Source organism: Lutra lutra, chromosome 8 (genome assembly GCF_902655055.1).
Source record: "Lutra lutra chromosome 8, mLutLut1.2, whole genome shotgun sequence".
Lineage (NCBI taxonomy): Eukaryota > Metazoa > Chordata > Mammalia > Carnivora > Mustelidae > Lutra > Lutra lutra.
Window position 1 is genome coordinate 105,674,886 of NC_062285.1, and position 21,249 is coordinate 105,696,134.

At 36.1% G+C, this 21,249-nt stretch overlaps 1 protein-coding gene across 1 annotated transcript in view; it reads right to left on the bottom strand.

Moving 5' to 3' along the window:
• PPP1R12A (protein phosphatase 1 regulatory subunit 12A) overlaps positions 1-21,249 on the bottom strand; it is a 147,164-nt gene that overhangs the window by 72,285 nt on the left and 53,630 nt on the right. The window contains 1 exon segment of the mRNA XM_047739768.1: positions 8,643-8,761. Within this exon segment, the coding sequence (XP_047595724.1) occupies positions 8,643-8,761 (119 nt within the window).

Below are 21,249 nucleotides of genomic sequence, written 5' to 3' on the forward strand. Positions count from 1 at the left end.
AAACTCCTTCCTTTTCCAACATAGTACATTCTTCACTATTAGTATCAGCATTATAATTTTAATAAATTATATAGATGTTCATTCATTTAAAAGCATTTATTAAGCACTGAGGTTGAGATGGTAAGAGTGGAAAGAATTTAAAAGGAACACTACACTTAACTTCTTTCATACCTACAAAGAGCTCAAAATCTTGAGAAAAAATTAAAGTAGAAAAGATAACCTTGAAATTCCTGAATGATCTCATGTGGTCTCATGGCTCAAACTGCTGGCTATTTAATGAACAGCATAAACCAGAGTGCTATTATATAGTCTGTCTTACTCCAGGAACCCATGAACTAATTAAACGTAAAGATAATGCTTTTTTATCCTGTATCCTCACTGTCTAGATGAGTACTTAATACACAGTAAAAGGGATCAGTAAATATATACTAACTACATGATGAATGACTAAGTAAAAACAATTACACACACACACACACACACACACACACACCCCTTCTCAGCTAAGATCTCACCTATAATTCATATCCACGTATCCCAACTGTCTGGTAAGGGTTTTTTTCTTTCATTCACCCATTCAGCCATTCACCCACCCATTCAATATGTACTGAGTGCCTACAAAATGTCAGGTACTACTTATAAAGGTGTAATGGATGTAGAAGTGAACTTATTAGATGGCAGAAAATAATACATATGTGAAGAAAAATAAAGCAAGGTAAAGGGACAGAGAGTAATGATAATATAAAAACTGTTGTTTTACATGGTTTGGTAAAGCCAAGTCTCTTTGTAAGGTGACATTAGAGAAAAAAAAAAAAGAGAGTGACAGTCATATTCTAATCTGGGAGACATTCCAGGCATAGGGAAGTCCTAGCAGGCTCTGAGGTAAAAGACTGCTTGGAATGTTCTGTTTAGAAGGCCAGGGTATCTATAAAGTAGTGAGAACAATGAGCAGAGTGACACAATCTGACTTAATTTAAGAGGATCACTAAAGTTAAGAGAAGAAACTGAGGTATCAAATTGGAGGCTACTGTAATAATTCAGACAAGAGATGATAGTAGCTTAAACTAGGGTAGTAGTTAAGGTGGTAAAGAGATTAGATTCTGGACACCTGAGTGGCTCAATGGTTAAAGCCTCTGCCTTCGGCTCAAGTCATGTTCCCAGGGTCCTGGGATGGAGCCCCACATCAGGCTCTCTGCTCAGCGGGGAGCCTGCTTCCCTCCCTCTCTCTATCTGCCTGCCTCTCTGCCTACTTGTGATCTCTGTCAAATAAGCAAATAAAATCTTAAAAAAAAAAAAAGAGATTAGATTCTGGATTCTTCAAGGTACACCCACAGAATCTGTTGTTAGTTTGGATGTAAGAGAAAAAGATGTCATATAGGAATCAAAGCTTTTCAGCCAGAGCAATTGGAAAAATTAAATTTTCAGTAAGAGAAATGTGAAGTTTGAGATGCCCTGACAGACATCTACCTAACTGGGTATCAGGTAGTCAGCTGGATATCTGAGCTTGGAGGACAGAAAAGAGTCAAGACTAGGTAAATAATATAATAAAATCATATGCCACAGGCATCTGAAACTTAATGCTAAAATCTTAATTCAATTTTCCTAGCCAGTCAGCTTACTGCCTGTCTTGTATTTGTTAGAGTAGGTACTACCACTTACCCAGGAACCTGGAAGGCAACCTTAATCCTTCCCTTTACCTTATTCCCAGCCCTCATCCAATTAGTTCACAGACTTCGAATTGCCATCTCCTAGACTGTTGTCTTGATGGTATCATGGTTCATCACCATTTTAGTTCATGTCCTTTACCCCACACTTTAACTTCTACTACTGACCCTTAACTCACGCAATTTCAGTACCTTCTGATTCATTTCCCACACCACTGCCAGCCCAGTTTTTCCATATCAAAATATAATCATTCATTTTTCTACATAAATTCGTCAATGGCTCCTCACCTCCTATAAGACAAAACTCAAGCTCTTTTGTGTAGTAGACATAGCCTTTCTTATGATTTGGTCTCAATACACTTTTAACCTCTACTTTTTCTCTTTAAGCATTACCCAGTGTTCTTACAATCTAGATCTCCACCAAGGTCCCCAAGTACATCATGCTTGTGTGCTGTTGTGCAAGCTATTATTTTCTACATGGACTGTATCCTTCCCTTGCCTAAGCAAATTACCAATTATTCAAGGCACAACTAAACCATTCAACTGAAGCTCAATGAAAATGAAAACATTTAAAAAATCCCCACATTACATTAAGTACAGGGAAAGTCATCTTCAAAGTAGGGACTGTTATATAACATCACATTTAAAAAGGAACTTGCAATAAGACTTCCCATAAAAGAGGGCGCCTGGGTGGTGCAGCTGGTTGAGGTCCAACTCTTGGTTTCAGCTGAGGTCTTGATCTCAGGGTCGTGGAATTCAGTCCCAAGTGGGGTTCACATTTGGCTCACAGTCCACGTGCGATTCTCTCTCCTTCTGCCCATCCCACTCATGCTCTCTCTCAAGTGAATAAATGAATTTAAAAAAAGATTCTCAAAAGACTTTGTAAAACCCCATTATAAATGCTATATACATTTAATGAAGAAAACCTATTATGAACATTATTTAAAAAGTAATACCATTTCATAATGATCAATTTTATGTACCAAAAATTTCCTACCAAAAGATAATCATTTCATATCATTTAAGATATTTTTAATGTTATTCATTAAAAGAAATTATAAACTTATAATACATTAAATATAATCTTTTTACTAAATGATTTTTTCTCAGACTGATTTTCTTACACTTTATACTTTTCCTCAGCCTTTTAAAATACAGACCACCTCTTTATTATCATTATGCCTTCTGTCTTTACCATCTTGAATATTCTTACTTTTATTATCTTTTACTATTCTAAATTTCCTCCGGACTGAAATTAAAAAATATATAGTTCTCACTTCTGGATTTGTCTAATTTCATTCTATCTTTATCTAATTACAAAGCAATTTTCCGTGCTCGCTTCGGCAGCATATATACAAAGCAATTTTCCTCTTTTGCCTCCAAATCATGCTCATATAAATTATATATAAAAAACAAACAGCTCATATTTAAAATTAAAGTATGTGTGAAGGGAAATTTCTTATGCTTAAGAAAATCCAGTTAGAAAAAAAGACTCTACTCTCATATTAAAAAAATAAAAAAATTAAAATACTACCGATTAGTTAGAGACCGTGTTATAGGTCATTAAAATCTAAGGGGGGAAAAAACCCTTATTGTACTACATATGACAATACCTTTTCCCTTTTAGTTCCACTGTTTTAACCAGCTAGCGACCTTGAGAAAGCCATAATGTCTTTGAATATTAGTATAATGGATTAAGAACACTGAAATTGAACCTAGACTGCTGGATTTGAATCCCTCATCTGCCACTTACTAGTTGTATTATTTTGGGCAAGACACTTAATCTCTGCTAATACTCAGTTTATTTGTAAAATATTTACTTGCAAAAAAAAAAAAAAAAAGGGTACTGAAAGCACCTATCCCCTAAGGTTGTTGTGAGGATTAAATTAATTGAGATATGTGAAATGCTTAGATCAGGAGTAAGCCCCAAGGTATTAACTATTACTATCAGCTCTAAATGCCTATGATTCTGCTTCTCCTTTCTTGTTTTATGGTCTAACAGACAGAAAATTCTATAATGCATTTATCTGGTCCTTAGCCCACCTACTATAATTGTAAGATTTGTAAATAATGAAAACAATAGATATCAAAATTAAATTGGGTGTAATAAAGGGATTAGATTATTTAACAACCGTTACTACTATTGAAAAACAGTAAATATAAGATTGAAATGTAGCCACATCTCTTGGTTAGAAAAAATAAGAATAAACTGGAGTTTGGTCACAGGTAAGAGATACAAAGATTGACTTGTGTCCCAAGCTAAATAAAAGCAACTGCATTAAAATACAAGCCAGAAATACTTGAAGCTACTGCTCAATTATTACTACTATGTTTTATTTTTAAGTGAACTCTACACCCAATGTGGGGCTTGAACTCACAACCCTGAGATCAAAAGTTGCATGCTCTATCAACGAGCCAATGGGGTGCCACAAATCATTACTAGTTTCAAAGGCTATTTATTTCAGCATAAATAGTTATAGACCAAATATATTAAATAAGAAACTAGAGCTGAAAGAATTGAAGAATTTTAAAATATTAAATAAAAACGTTCATATCAGGATAAGTAATTTTAGAAATCTTATCACTACAAGAGGTATATTTAAGGTACTCTTTTTATAATTATTAAAATCTATTAGAAACAGCCCTATAATTTGTGTCTCTGGAACAAAGTTATGCTCTGTAAGTTCATGTATTCCTATTACATGAATAAAATGAATACCATGAAGTATTTTGTAGGATACAGTCTTAATAAAATAAAAAAAAAAATGGTACCGTGATGAAGTGTGTGGACTCAAGAGATCTGTCACACTATTTGGGACTGAACTACAGTACTATATCCTACCTGTATGATCCTGGGTAAATCACTGATTCTCAATTTGCCATCTGTAAAATGAGGTAACAGTAGTAGTAATCTCTTAGCATTACTGTGAGGATAAAATGAAATGAGGACTTAAAGCCCACTGGCTCAATGCCTGGCATACAATATCAGCATTTATTAAGAGTTAGCTACTGTCATTGGTATTAGTTTTTCACTTTTCAGTTCCTGGGTCATCTCATCTATTTCCCAGAACACCCCCTCATCTATTATTCTTCACAGATGTGCATTTTCCATTGTGACATCTCCTAAGTTCCAACAACACACCACATTATTATGTGAATGTCCTTTAGCTGCTGTAAACTCAATATATCCCCAAACTCATATACTCCCTAAATCTGTTCCTACTTCATCCCACATCTTCCCATACGAATTTAGCCATCATTAATTCTTTTTATTTTTAAGATTTTATTTATTTGAGAGATAGACAGCATGAGTGGGAAGGGGGGAAGGCAGTGGGAGAGGGACAAGCAGGCTCCCTGATGAATGTGGAGCCCGATACGGGGTGCAGGGCTGGAGGTGGGGCTCCATCCCAGGACCCTAAGATCATGACCTGAGCCAAAGTTGGATGCTTAACCAATGGAGCCACCCAAGCACTCCAGCCATCATTAATTCTTAAACTAGAAGCTTCAGGAGGCAAACAGCCTCAATTCTTCCTTCATCTCCACAATCAATTATTCATCAAAGTGTTTAATTTTACCTTAATATTTCCTCAAGACAGCCCTGCTCTTTTCTACCTTAAATGTAATTGTTTTGTCCTTATCTTTCAGCTGGACTAATTTAAGAGCCTTCCTTCAAGGAAGATATGCCACTGTATATTCCCCATTCTAAATCAACCTTCAAAATGCCATGAGCTATATTACTAAAAACTAAATTCAATCAAGTTCATTTCCTGCTTGGAGATCTTTGCTACATCTAATGCCTACAAAATGGATGTCCTTCACCATCTGGCTCCAGCCTCATTTTTTCAGGTCTCACCTTCCTATTAATTCCATACTGACTTTGCATTTTGATTCCAGTTCTAAGGACTTCTCCACATATGCTGTGTCTCCAATTCCTTTTCTTTGCACATGCTGATACCCCTGCCTGACACACCTTTTTGTCCACCACCTCCTTTCTCTGCTAAGCAAACTCATTCTCAAATGTCATTGTTCTGAAACTTTTACTATTGGAAGCAGTCATAGACTTTTCTGTTCTCCCACAGCATTCTGTCCCTATCTATATTTTAGCACATAGCACACTGCATTGTGAAGCTTTATTTATATATATCTGTTACCTCTGTTATACTGTGAAATCCTTAAGAATAAAGATTGTCTTCTTTCTTCCTTTCTGTCTTTTCAATACTCAGTACTCAGAGCATTTGCTGGGATACTAACTAATACCAAACCAATCATACAGATAAGATCAGTCTTGCAAAAAGCTTCCTTTATATACAAGGAAAACAAAGGCAAGAATTTTCAGTACATTTCCATGCCCTTCCTAGCACATAATAATTGCTAATATTAGACTATAGGAAGATTTAACTAGTGTTTAACAGGAAATGGTTAGGTATCTATCTAGACATTCATCAGAGCAAAATATAGGCAGATAAAGCAGTCTTCTTTCTAGGTTATGATGCTTTGTATCTATTCTTCCAGCTTCCTCGGGTCTTGAATATCCAATTATTTCAAAATGCCTGCTCAGAACACTCCTGTTAAAAGCTCTTCTGTGTACTTATCCAAGCTCCAGTTTTTAACTACTTTTCTAACATATGCCGTTTCTCCTGGGCTTCAGGGACCTTCAACTATCTGTTAACAATGTCTCAACTCAATTTAGGCACTTAAATATCTTCTCAGTTTCAGTGTCTTAAGATTATCATTATTATTTTATTTTTTTAGTATCTTTTTTTGAGAGTGAAAGACAGCAAGCATGCACATATTGGGGAGGGGATGGATAGGGGGAGGGGGAGAGAGAGAATCCTAAGCAGCCTCCAAGCTTAGCATGGAACCCCAAAATGGGGCTCAATCTCAAAACCCTGAGATCATGACCTGAGCCAAAATCAAGGGTCAGACACTTAACCAAATGAGCCACCCAGGCACTCCTTAGATTTTTTTTTTTTCAGCACTTAGTCATTAAGAATTTTCCTAACCCCAGAATAAAAATCTCTTTTCAAGGAACTTAGCTTCTACTCTTTTGCCTCTATTTCATGATCAACCATACTTCAGTAAGTCCCTACCTTCTAAAACAATATCTCATACCTTTTCTTTATCTTTTAACACCTTAGTCAAACAGTTCTCTTTTGATAATACTCATTTAATCACTGTCTAAACATAATGAAATATAGTGGATATCACACAGACTAATTTTATTTATACATATTAATTTTATTATACATATTGATTTTTATTCATTTTTAATTGTGGGAAAATACACATAACATAAAATTTACCATCTTAACATTTTAAAGTATGCAGTTCAGTAGTGCTAAGTACATTTATATTATTGTGCAACTCATCTCTACAACTCTTTTCATCTTGCAAACTGAAATGCTACACCCATTAAACAAACCCCAATTCCCGCCTCCTGACAACCATCATTCCACTTACTTTCTCTATTAATCTGATTCTTGAAGTATTTCATGTAAATGAAATCATACAGTATTTGTCTTTTTGTGACTGTCTTATTTTATTTACCATAATGTCCCCAAGGTTCATCCATGCTACAGTATGTGTCAGAATTTCCATTTTAATGCTGAATAATATATTGTCTACTGTATGTAAATACCACGTATGTTTATTCACTCACCCACTGACAGATACTTGGTTTACCTCAATCTTTTGCTTATGTGAATAAATCTCTTATAAACATGGGTATACAAATTTTTTTTTGAAATCCTTTTGAGTATGTGCCCCCCAAAAAGAACTGCTAGATTTTATTATATAAAGATATTATAAATATACATATAATACAAACATATTATGTATTATATATGTCTCAAGATATAATTCATATACATTTACAATATACAGTTCAGTGGTTTTTAATTTATTTGCAGAGCTGTGAAACTAATATTACCATAATCAGTTTAGAACACTCAATGCTCCTAAACAAAATTCTACCCATAAACAATCACTGATATCTCTCAAATTTGTATCTCCAGCCTATACCTTTCTTGGCTCACAGATTCAACTGCTTAAATATCTAATCAGCAAAACAAAGGTGACATATCTTAAAATAAATCCCTGAACTTTCCCCACAAAGCCTACTTTTCCCAAAATATTCACAGCTCATTTACATCTTCTTTCCTGCATACTCTACACTTAATCACTCAATAATCCTCTTGACCAAACCTTCAAAATACATCTAAAATCCAACCTTTTCTCATCAGTTTGTCCACTACCACCTACTTCTGCCCTTACTTTCCTACAACCCACTCTCAACACAACAGCCACAGAGATCCTTTCTAAAGTAAGTTAGATCGTGTTACTCCTTTACCTCAATTACTCTACTGGCTCCCTACTTCTCTCTGCCTAAAAACCAAAGTTGTTCCAACAAGGCCTTGATTTGGTATGGTTCACTGTTACCTCTGTGACATCATCTTCCCCCAGCCTTTTCTTTGTTCCACATACTTTAGTAACACTAGTCTACTTGCTGCTTTTCCGAATAAACCCTGCAAGCTCCTATCTTTGCACTTGTAGCTCCCTGTCTGGTATGTTCTTTCCCCAGATGAATGATTAATCCTCTCACCTCATTCAGATCTTAGCTTAAATACCCACACCGCTCTATTTAAATTTGCAACATGTTTCATTTATCCTGTCCACTTCCCTATCCTCTTTGCCTATTTTCTCTCCAAAGCTTTTATTACCACATAATTTTATGTCTGATCCTACAATTTATGATACTTCTTTCCATTTTAAAAATACTAAAAAGATGCAGAATTGAGAATCATGTATTTTTTTCAAACAGACATATACACACATACTGTTATGGACGGTGCTTTTTTTTCACTCAAATTATGATTTTCCCCTTCAATACCAATGATTATTTTATTGAAAAAGTCAAGGATCATATTCTTTCTAAAACAGTTTTAAACATTTCTTCCATTTAGGTTGCTTTTACATTACCTTGCCGATTAACTTCATTTTGAAGTAGCTCTTCCATTGCTTCCTCCTCAGCAATATCTAATGGTGTGTCTCCTTCACTGTTGACAGCTCCTACATGTGCTCCCTGACCAATTAAAAATCTGTAAAAGGAAAAGGAAGACAGTTAAGCAATGACAGTATCATTAAGACTAAAAGCACAGCAAATAAAAAAAAGTCCTATGTAAGAGCAACACTAAAAACCAAGGATAGATGCATTAAGTTTTTAAAAGTAGAGGGGCACCTGGGTGGCTCAGTGGGTTAAAGCCTCTGCCTTCGGCTCAGGTCATGATCCCAGGGTCCTGGGATCGAGCCCCGCATCGTGCTCTCTGCTCCGCAGGGAGCCTGCTTCCTTTTTTCTCTCTCTCTCTCTGCCTGCCTCTCTGCCTACTTGTGATCTCTGTCAAATAAATAAATAAAATCTTAAAAAAAAATAAAAATTAAAATAAAAAAGTAGAGCATGTTTTCTTATATTTCCTAATTTTTCTATAATGTACAAACATTGCCTTACTAATACAAAAATGTTATGTAATGATAATTAGAAAGTCTTTCATAGGATCATTTCAGATCGCCTCCACCAATATTTTTCATTATCTTCATATTGACTGGTTTTCTAACTGATCTCCATGCTCCCAGTCTCATGTCATCTGCAATAGGTTTTTTTTTTTTTTTTAAAGATTTATTTGAGAGAGAGAGAGAGAGAGAGAGGGAGAGAATGTGCACCCGAGCAGTGGGGCTACAAAGGGAGAGAGAAAATCCTCAAGCAAATATGCTGCTGAACTTGGGAGCCCAATGTGGGGCTCAATCCCAGGACCCCAAAATCATGACCTGAGCCAAAGTCAAAAGTCAGATGCTCAAACAACTGAGCCACCAGGTGCCCCATATGCAACTGTTCTTAACCGGGGGTTGGTGGACTAAAGTCAGAAGGCCATTCAACTGATGCAGATATCTTAAAATACTGTTTATGATCATCACTACTTTGAAATTAAAGTAACTGTTCGATCAATTATTAGGTTTCTTTATTTAATGTGTTACTAAAGAAGCATGTATCTAACTATACCATAAATGTGTTTTCCTAATATTTTGAAAAATGAAACCCAATAGAACTGTTTTTTTTTTTTAAATACTTTGTATTTTATTTTCTACATCCAAAATAACAATCCTGAGAAAAGTATCCCAAGCCTTCACCAAACTTGACAAAGGGATCCAGATACAAAAAGGTGGGAATCTCTTTTCACTGCATCAATTATACATCTCCCAGAATCTCCTATTTAAAATGACTGGAGTCAATAAATAAATAAATAAATAAAATGACTGGAGTTAATTTCCCACTTAAAAATCTTTGCATGGTTGTACTATACTAAGAGAAAACATACCTGGCCCTCAATAAGCTGGTTTTGTCTTCTTTTTCAGCCTCATTTTTCTTCTGTCTTGTACCACACTTTAGCCTCCAACCATAGAGAACTATGCTTACAGTGCCAGACTAACCCATGCTCCTTTGGCATCCTTGATTTTACTTTTGTATATGTAAAGAATGGACTTTTTACCCTCTATGTCCCTAACCAACTTAACTCTTATTCATATATATATTTTTATAGACTTCATAAAAATATCTCATTATAAAAATAGTAAAAATGCCCAGAGTTTAAATAAAGAAAAAAACAAGAACACCTTATATCTATCCTTGTACTATTATGTTCCCTCACCAGAGATAAAAATACCAACAATATTTTCTTTTAACTTTGCTATGAATTTGTATGTATGTATATAAACATATGTACAGTCACTTTTGATGTTCTTTTTTGAAACAAAAATTAATGAAATTATTTTCAATGTACAGGAATGCAATGCATTATAATAGTTGAAAAATCTTCCATATTATGGCTGAATCATACTTTCATTTCATACCATCTCCTAGTAGACATACTCCTAAATGGACAATTGACATTATCAATCTTTAAATATTTTCCCAACATGATGGGGATAAAACTTTATTTCCTGATCACACAAGAGGCTGAAAATATTTGGATATGTGTACTGGCATTTGTATTTTCACCTCTTGTGAATTTATTTACATCTTTTGCTAGTACTTCGAATGTGTTCATTAACTTAACAAATATTTATGGGATGTTTTTATGGACTGAATGTTTGTATCCCCAAATTTCATGCTGAAATCCTAACCTCCAATGTGATGGTATTAGGCGGTGGGACTTTTGGTCAGTAATTAGGCTTAGATGAAATCATGAACACCCATGGTGCTCATCACCCATGGGTGATGCACCCATGATGGGATTACTGCTCTTACAGAAGAGGAAGACACTAGAGCTCAGTCTTTCTGCCATAGGAGACACAGCAAGATGGCAATTATCTACAAGCCAGGAAAAGGGCCCTTGCCAGATACAGAAATGGCCAGCACCTTGGCCCTTTCATTCCTGAGTCTCCAGAGCTATGAGAAACAAATGCCTATTGTTTAAGCCACCCAGTTTACGGCATTTTGTTATCCCAGCCAAAGCTAAGACAGGTATCTAGTATGTACCTAGTAATATGTTACATGCCAGGAATAATACAATTGTAAGCAAAACAAACAAAGAACTTTCCCTCGGAGAGTTTATAGTCTAGTAAAAGAGATTATTCAAAGAGTTAAGATTATTGTAAAACTTTGTAAGTCTTACCACAGAGAATTTTGGGGTCTCTACAAGTAAATAATAGGATAATCTAACTCAGATCAGGAAAAGGATTCTGGGAAGACTATGTAGGTACTAACAAAGACAATGGAAGGAAAGTGTGTTCCAGGTAAGAGAGAACAAAAGGTACTGTATACCAGGTGATAGTAAAGTATGTATGGCCCACAAGGGCCTGGTTCATTTTCCTGAAAGAACTAATCAATCTCTATGCATATCTGTCTCTCTTACCCACCACCCCCCCACACAGTCAGTGCCTATTTTTCTGAGATGTCATATGATCAGGAATGTTTCAAAAAGATCACTTTGTGCAGTATGGAAAATAAATTAGAATGTACAAAGAAAGTAGATCAGTTAAGGAGCTACTGCAGTAGTAAAAAAAAAATTATGTTGGAAGCTTGAATTTTATGGAAGAAATGGATGAATTCCAGAGATACCCAAGGAGATACTGGGAAATCAGCTGGTTATGAGAAGTGAGGGTGAGGAAGGTATCTAGGATAAATCGAAGTTCTTGACTTGTATGATGTGATAGATGAATGGTGGCACTAATTAATGATATAGAGAAAATGAAGTTATTTCCTACGTCTGACTAATAGCTATGCTACAAATATTTCTACCATATTGTAACTGCACTTATAAAAAAACTTTTCTATTTTGCTTAGGTAGAAATCATTCATATGATATAAAGACTGAGAATAAAAGGAGTACCTTAGAGTAGCTTCAGTGCTTGCAGCAGGGGGAGCTACATGGGAAGCAGAGTCTCAAGGAAATACAAGGTCGAAGCCAAATACAGACAATCCAAAATTTATATAAACAGGAAGGATGTTAAGAGAAACTAACAAGAATAAAGTCCCAAAACTATTGGCAGGAAACAGAGCCTGGAGTAATTCCTGAGCCAAAGTTAAGGTATATATATATGTACTCATATAATTCACAAAATCACCTACACTCTAGGTGTATCATTGGCAAATATAATTTTTTTTTAAAAAAAGATGTATAAAGGGGAGCCTGGGTGGCTCAATGGGTTAAGCCTCTGCCTTCAGCTCAGGTCATGATCTCAGGGTTCTGGAATCAAGCCCCGCATCGGGTTCTCTGCTCAGGGAGAAGCCTGCCCCCCCCACCCGGCCTGCCTCTCTGCCTACTTGTGATCTCTCTCTCTCTCTGTGTCAAATAAATACATAAAATCTTTAAAAAAAAAAACAAAAAAACAAAATGATATACAAAAATAAAGAAATAAAATCCCATGGCATTAATTCTTAGCTACAATGAATAACCTCAAAAAACCATTAAAAGACTGGCTGTGTGAAAAACAGCACAAACATTTGGGTTCTGTAGACTTAGAGTCAGGCTCCCAACTCACCCTCTTAACAGCTGTGTGACATTCATTAGAACATTGGAAGCCTAGTCTATAGGCAAATTACAGGACTGTGTGAAGTTTAAATAAGTTAATGTCTATAAATAAAATTTTATCTTTTAGCCCATCATGCAAAATCATCACAGTTAGAAAGCAATGTTTAAGATAAGGTGAAATAAAATAGTACAGATTTTCTGGAATACCAGAATTTGACTTTGAGGGGCCCTCCAGATACTGAAAACAGATGGCTATATTTCCTTCAGAACAAAAAAAGCACGAGGGTATTATAAGCAGCTCATGTGACTGCTAATTAGGAAACATATTTAAGATTACTTGGAAAGAAAAAGGCAAAAATTTCACATAGAATATCCCAAATTGAAAGTCAGAAGATTGGGCTGTTTCTCAGATGAGTAGGTTTTTTTTTTTTTTTTTTATGCTTTAGAGTGTTTTTTTTTTAAAGCAGGTTTTATTGCCTTAACAATGGTTAATGATTTCCTCAAGTGGTACAAATGAGGCCAACATAGAAGATACCTATAAATGATGAAATTCTTCATAAACTGTAGAAATGAAAAATGTTAAACTGCCAGGTTCACTGAGATTTATAATAATCTAGCACCTTGAGTCAATAAATAATTTTGGACAAATTAACTGAATAGACCTCAAAATCAAGACATGATCCAAATGGACCTTTAGAAATTTATTTGCACATGTCCTAATTTAAAAATCTGACAAAAGGTATAAAATTCTTAACCAAGTTAGTTGCAACTTGTATATGGTATGTTACATAAATTTGCAGGAATCTATCTGGGTTAGAATTATTTAACATTAATTGAATTTGGAAGATAAATCTTGACAGTCTCTAACAATTGTCTTGTTTTATGAGTTTTGTCAAAAACCAATCCATAGAAGAGATTATGAGAAAGGGAAATAGTTTTTATTTAAAAAATTTGATCTTTTTAAAAACTGTCTTTAAAGTAGAAGCTAACGAGCACACAGTGATCAAAGAGACAAGGAAGAAGAAACTCCATCAGCAAGAGCTGAATATATTTAGTGTCCAAATTTAATGTATATTGTAGGAAAGCTAGTATCAAGAAGTCATTATAACCAATACATGAATTTTTCATGTATTCAAAAATGAATCTTGAAAGACCAGGAAGTCAGTATAGCCTTAAAAAGGAAGGAAATCATGTCACATAGATGAACCTCAAGGTCATTATGTGCTAAGCAATATAGGATTGTTACAAAAGGACAAATACTGTATGATTCCACTCCATGAAGTATCTATAGTTATCAAAATCATAGAAACATAAAATAGAAAGCTGGTTACCAATGGCTGAGGGTACAGAGGGGAAATTAGTGTTTAGCACATACGGTTTCAGTATTACAAGATAAAAAAATTCTAGAGATCTGCTGCACAACAATGTGAATATATTTGACACTGAACTATTCACTTAAAAATCATTAAAATGGTAAATTTAATATCATGATTTTACAATATTTTTTTTAAAAATTATAAAGTCAGAAGAATACCACTGGAATAGCTATTTCTTGAAAATCAAAATGAGTTCCTCAAAGCCATCTAATGTCACAGAGCTATGAACTACCTGAACTTTTCAAAGATGAGTAAGTAGAACATTACACTATTAACTTAAGAAATATATGCTATTTTCCTTTGGTAGTCTCTGAGCAACAAAAATCTTAAAATAAGTGTAAACAACCTTATGCGTCTTCAGTGGGAATGCACTTTGCTATTTCATTCCTGAAGTTCTATACTACGAAGAAAAACAGCTAAAAACAGCTGTCAGAGGGGCGCCTGGGTGGCTCAGTGGGTTAAAGCTTCTGCCTTCGGCTCAGGTCATGCATGATCCCAGGGTCCTGGGATCGAGCCCCGCATCGGGCTCTCTGCTCGGCAGATAGTCTGCTTCCCTCTCTCTCTCTGCCTGCCTTTCTGCCTACTTGTGATCTCTGTCTGTCAAATGAATAAATAAAATCTTAAAAAAAAAAAAAAAAACAGCTGTCAGAATCCAAACAACAGCTCTGACATGGAACCTCTGAACAGCTTTATTAAAAACAGCAGTTTTTCATTCAGCACTTGATAAATGTTATACCACTTTCTTCAGGTCTCCATGGTTTCTAATGAGAAATCTGGTGTCATTTGAATTTCCCTTCTTAAAATAGTTTTTCTTCCTACTTCAAGACTTTTGTCTTTAGTTTTCAGAGGTTTGTCTGATGTCTTGGTGTAGAGGGCTTTGTTTTATTCCTGTTTGGAATTTGCTAGGCTTTTTGAATCTGAAGGTTGGTATCTTAACCATCACTTATAATTTCATTAAATATTTTTCCAGTCATGCCTTCCTTCTTTTCTGGGACTCTAATGGTACAAATGTCAACTCCTTGTTATAGTCCCATAAGTCTCCGAGGGTCTATTCATTTTATTTTGGTTTATTTCCTCTCTGTTGCTAAGATTTGGTAATTTCCGTTGATCTGTTTTTCAGTTCACTAATTCTTTCTTCTATCCCCTCCATTCTACTCTTGAGCCTACCCATTTTTATTTTGGTTATTAGACTTTTCAGGTCATTCCCATTTGATTCATCTTAGTATCTGCTACTTGCACACTTTCTTTTTGCTGTGACTTTCAATTTTTTCATTGGTTTCAAGCATGCTTATAATTGCTTTTGAAACGTGTTTATGATAGCTGCTCTATAATCTGTCAGATAATTTTAAGAGTAGTATCTCTGTCAGTTCCATGTTGGTCTCATGTTGGTCTCTACTGATTGTCTTTTTTAATTCAATTTGGGAATTTCCTTGGTGTGACAACTGATTTTCAATTGAAATCTAGACACTCTGAGTTTTATGTTAAATGACTCTAGATCTTGCTTAAATCTTCTATGGTATCTGGCTTTGTCTGGCTGTGCTATAGCAGAGGAAGCTGTGGAGGTGCCATTTCATTACCACAAGGTGGGGGTAGAAGTCTAGGTTTCCCACTCAGCTCCACTGACACCAGAGACGGGGTGGTGGCTCCTTGTTACTTCTAGCTTATCACGAGCTTTCACTGATATCTCCCTGGATAAGAAGGGTATGAGTGCTTCATTATTACTATTACTCCCCATGTGGCCTCCACTGAGAATAAGGGAAGGGAGGTAGGGATCTTTCTGGTAGGTGGTGGTGAAAGTATTCACTCTCCACCCAAGGAAGGAGTAGTAGTAGCTGGTTGGTATCTACTATAGGTGGGGGTAGGGCTGGTTAACCATTTGACCAGGATTAAAGTCTTGGCTAGCTCTGGCCTAATCTGACATCAGTGCAGTAAGACTATTGGCACACCTCAATATAGCGTGGTAAGGGTGGAGGTCTACACTCCCTACATAGTCTTCGCTGGTGAAGGCACAGGTGAGACTAAGCTTCTTTTTCCTTGTGGACTTTGCCTGATTAAATAGAGTGGTTATTATTATTTTTAAGTTTTCTGCCTTGCTTAAAGACTGGGGAGGGCACCCCTCTCCTAGTACTTGGCTAAAGAGATTAGGCTTTCGTTGGGACTTTTTCTTTTTTTGGTGTGCCCATTTGTGCTTCTGGATTATCCATGTTTTCAGTTCAAAGATACATGAGGAAAAAGAAAAGCTAGGAAATGCTCTCCTGTGGGTCCTGTGATGCCAAGCCATCATGCCTTTTGTACCCCTCAGAATCATGTTTTATATGCAATATTCAGGGTTTTTATTAGTTCTTAGCAGGAAGAATAGGGAAAATCATGTCTACTCTATCTTCCCAGAAGCAAAAATTCTTCCTCATTTTTAATGTCATATTTCAATGTTTAGAACATTGGCAATTTTAACCTTAATTTTTTTCAATTTGTCAAAACCCTAAAGGCAAAGTATTATCTTCATATATAAATCATTTTGTTAGGCCAACTGTTAGTCCTGATACCTTGCCAAATACTTTGCTTAATTCCTGACATCAGGGTTCCACGACTTATTATGTCATAGACATAATTAATTATGCCAATAGCAAAGACCAGGCTAATAATATCTGTGAGAGAAATGAACCTATTTGTGAAACTGGGGTCTATTTTCCAGTTGTCTAGGAACCTGGATTATCATTTGTTAAAAAAAAAAAAAAATCAGAATGTGGGAAAGTATTTAAATTCCTCTATTCTCTTTGTAAAACCACCTTTAAATATAGGAAATCCTCAAGGTTCTCTCTTATTTCCTGTTTGTCTCAATTACTCTACACCTCTGTGATGATGCACTGACTCCTGAAAAGGTGTATTTGTTTATTAAAATCAATTATATGCACTACTGTCTTACTTTATTATTGCAACTTTCAATCCCCAAAGGCAAAAATCCTACTCACTATGCAACAATTCTGAAGTGTACATTTCCTTCACATTTTAAAATCATGGAAATCTTCCATGAACAATCAATTTTACAATCCATGATGTCTTACAATGGCTATTGGCCAGGTGGCAGAAATAACATGGTTGTGATTATCTGTCCCCATGTAACCTTGGTCACAGCTATTCATACTTATGTGCATAACGGGTACCCTATTTGTTGAACTTAAAATGTCTTCTTGGATGTCATCTGAAACTTTTTGTTGATACTTTCCGGTAAAATCAAGAAAGCATTGAAATCAGAAACTTGAAGAATGCATACCAATGGCTTAAAATAAAATCCCAAAGGCAATAAGTGAACATTCTTTAGTAACACTGCATCATTTACACTCTAAATTCCATAGAAAATAATACTGTTGTGAACAAAATCTAGGTGATTAAACACACACAGAAAAACATACACAGTATCACAGTTTCATTTTTAACCTTTTTTTAGTTGGTATATAAAATAATCACACTGTTACAACAATGGCATCTTAGGCTTCATGAAATCCAGTACATGCATTATAAATACATCCAATATATTCCTAGCTTCCTACAGCACCATTCCCATTAGCATCTCAAACAGGGCCCATTTTTTTAAAAAAAATTTATTTATTTATTTATTTATTTGAGAGAGAGAGAGAGAGAGAGAGAGAGAGCATGAGAGAGAGCATAAGCAGGTGGCAGAGGGAGAGGGGGAAGCAGGCTTCCCCTGAGCAGGGAGTCCAATGCAGGGCTCGATCCCAGGACCCTGGTGTTTCTTGGCCTGAGTCAAAAGTAGACACTTAACCAACTGAGCCACCCAGGCACCCTCAAAGAGGCATATTTAAAACCACATTCCACTACAGTCTCTTCTATGCTTCCCCCAGTCTTGCTCTTTAGGTCTCTTAGTAAGTTTAAAGGCATCATTTGCTAATTACAAAGGATAAACTAGGAGGCAGAATAGTGTACTGGCTTAAAGGACGGACTTGAAAAGTTAGACTGATTAGGTTCACATCCTAGTTCTGCCACTTACTCTGTGTGATCACTCTGACTCAAGTTTTGTCATCTATAAAAGAAGAATTATCATACAGGTCAACCATCACTCATCCAAACCCAAACTTCAAAACTTTTCATATTTTAGAAAGATAACACTGCAGATTATGTAAAAGCCCCACTGAATCTGAGGCAGCACTTTATAACCAAACACATTAATATTTTTACAAAAAATAAACATATAATAGTGGGATAAACAAACACTATAAATAGCCTTATATCAGTTTAGGTCATGGTTTCCTGCCAAATGAGCCTATACCCAAATTTACAATTAGTATGTCATTTTTCCAACTTTTGGGGGTTTGTAATTGTGCATATAGATCTGTGGGGTGGTGGAAACAACATATTTTCATGTGATTTTTAGGGTAATTGAAATTATATACTTAAAGGACTTAGAGCAGTGACTAGCACATATCAAACACTCAATGAACATTAGCTATTATCAGGCATTATCACCACCTTTTGATTTTTCCTCCTATCTCACTACGCATAACCAGTGAATCACAACCAAGCCTTATCAATTCTGTTTTCCAATTTCTCTCAGATCTGCCCCACTTCCAATTTCTGCCAATAATACTAATCTGTGAAGAATAGTTTTCCTAAAATACAGAGTGAGGATCATTCCCTAAAAATACATCAGCACTAAAGGTCAACCTTAGCAAGGCATACAAATTCCTCTATGTTATAGACTCAGTTCATCTTGCCAAATGGATCTGCTACTCTCTATATACCACTAATGCTCTTCTTCCTGAAAAACTATGGCACCAAAAAACTCTTCTTATCCAACGGAATCAAAACGAGTATTTGCTTGGTTAACCAGAAAAGCCAATTATAAAAACAGGGAGTCATAAAATATAATATATATATGAAATATATATATGAAAATAATTAATATAATTAAATACTAAATGTAAATAAGATATTTATTTCAACACAGAAGATACTGGAGAATGTCTCCAATGACTTAAACCTATGCTACCTTTCTTGCATAAACCTCAAATACTCATAATACATTTTCTAAGACCTCCAAGGGTCTTTAAAATGAAGCAAAAACTTGAAGTCAAGGAGAGCAAAGTACACACTCTCTCAGGATCTTTTACTTTCAACCCTTCATTCAGCACAACCACATCTACTTAAATAGCAATTATACATATAAAATATTTATTTATTTATTTTAGAGAGTGAGTGAGTGCAAGCAGGGGAAGAGGCAGAGGGAGAAAGAAGAGAGACTATCAAGCAGACTCCCTGCTGAGAGCAGAGCCCCATGCAGGGCTCGATGGAGTTGAGACTCCCATCGAGATGGGACCTGAAACTAAATGAAGAGTCGGACACAACTGCTGAGCCACCCAGGCACCCATCAGCAATTATATTTTTAAGGCCTTGCCTTTATCAAGTCTTTCCAAGTATTTAACTTGGTTACAATAGTAATTTTCTTTTTTGTACATATTTCATCAGTTTTGGGCTATCTAATTAAATAATCAGTAACAAGTTCAGAGGCACCTGGGTGGCTCAGTGGGCTGGGCCTCTGCCTTCAGCTCAGGTCATGATCTCAGGTCCTGGGATCGAGCCCCGAATCGGGCTCTCTGCTCAGCTTCTCCCCACTCTCTGCCTGCCTCACTGCCTACTTGTGATCTCTCTCTGTGTCTAATAAATAAATAAAATCTTTAAAAATAATCAATAACAAGTTCAGAACATACCCAATTAACTTTTGGTAGGCCTGTAATCCAATGGGTGAAACAGAGTGAGCAAGTTTAGTAGAAGTAGCCTATTTGTTGCAATGTTCAGTTTTAACAGCTTTACAGGATGCAGTCATTATGTTTTAACAAAGTGGCAAATGTTAGTTAATACAGTGGAGGCCAGTTAAAAGAACTTTACCATATATTATTTCTCATTCATGAATAACATGACTTTGTTCAGAGAGCTCCCAACTCTCATAGGCATAAAACCCTGCTCACTGTTAAACATAACAATTAACGCCATTTCCTCTAGAATCATTCTCTGCCCTAATCAAAATCAATCACTTCTTTCAGAAATAACAGATGTTGGCAAGGATGTGGAGAAAGGGGACCCCTCTTACACTGCTGCTGGGAATGCAAGTTGGTACAGCCACTCTGGAAAACAGTGTGGAGGTTCCTCAAGATGTTAATAATAGAGCTACTGGGTATTTATCCCAAAGATACAGACATAGTGAAAAGAAGGGGCACATGCACCCCAATGTTCATAGCATCAATGTCCACAACAGCCAAACTGTGGAAAGAGCCGAGATGCCCTTCAACAGAATAATAGGTAAAGGAGATGTGGTCCATATACATAATAGAATATTATTCAGCCATCAGAAATGATGAATACCCACCATTTGGATCCACATGGATTGAACTGGAGGGGATTATGTCAAGTGAAGTAAGTCAAACATAGAAAGACAACTATCATAGGGTTTCACTCTCATGTGGGACATAAGCAATAGCATGGAGGACCAGAGGGGAAGGGAGAGAATCCAAAGGGGGAGAAATCAGAGAGGGAGATAAACCATGAGAAACTTCTGACCCTGAGAAACAATCTGGGGGTTTCAGAGGTGAGGAGGGAAGGGGGTGGGGGGTAACAGGATGATGGGTATTGTGGAGGGCACGTGCTGTGATGAGCACTAGGTGTTATATTTAACTAATGAATCACTGAACACTGCATCAAGGACTAATTATGTACTATACAGTGGCTAACTGAACATGATAAAAAAAATAAAGTGATATGGAATGAAAAAAAAAGAGCATGGGATATGAGCTGCCCACAAGAAGGATGATTGGATGTGTTTCCTTCACAGTGGGAGCAAAGCTTGTGCTTGCAGCTTTAATTCCGTGCTGCTTAAAAGACTGGGATTAGGGGCACGTGGGTGGCTCAGCGGGTTAAAGCCTCTGCCTTCAGCTTGGGTCATGATCCCTGGGTCCTGGGATCGAGCCCCGCATCGGGCTCTCTGCTGGGCAGGGAGCCTGCTTCCTCCTCTCTCTCTCTGCCTGCCTCTCTGCCTACTTGCGATCTCGGTCTGTCAAATAAATAAATAAAATCTTAAAAAAAAAAAAAAAGACTGGGATTATTTCAGTTATGCAAGGGGGATAGACTGGGAGGTGAGAATGGTCATTAAAGGATGTGTTTTGCTTTTTAAAATGG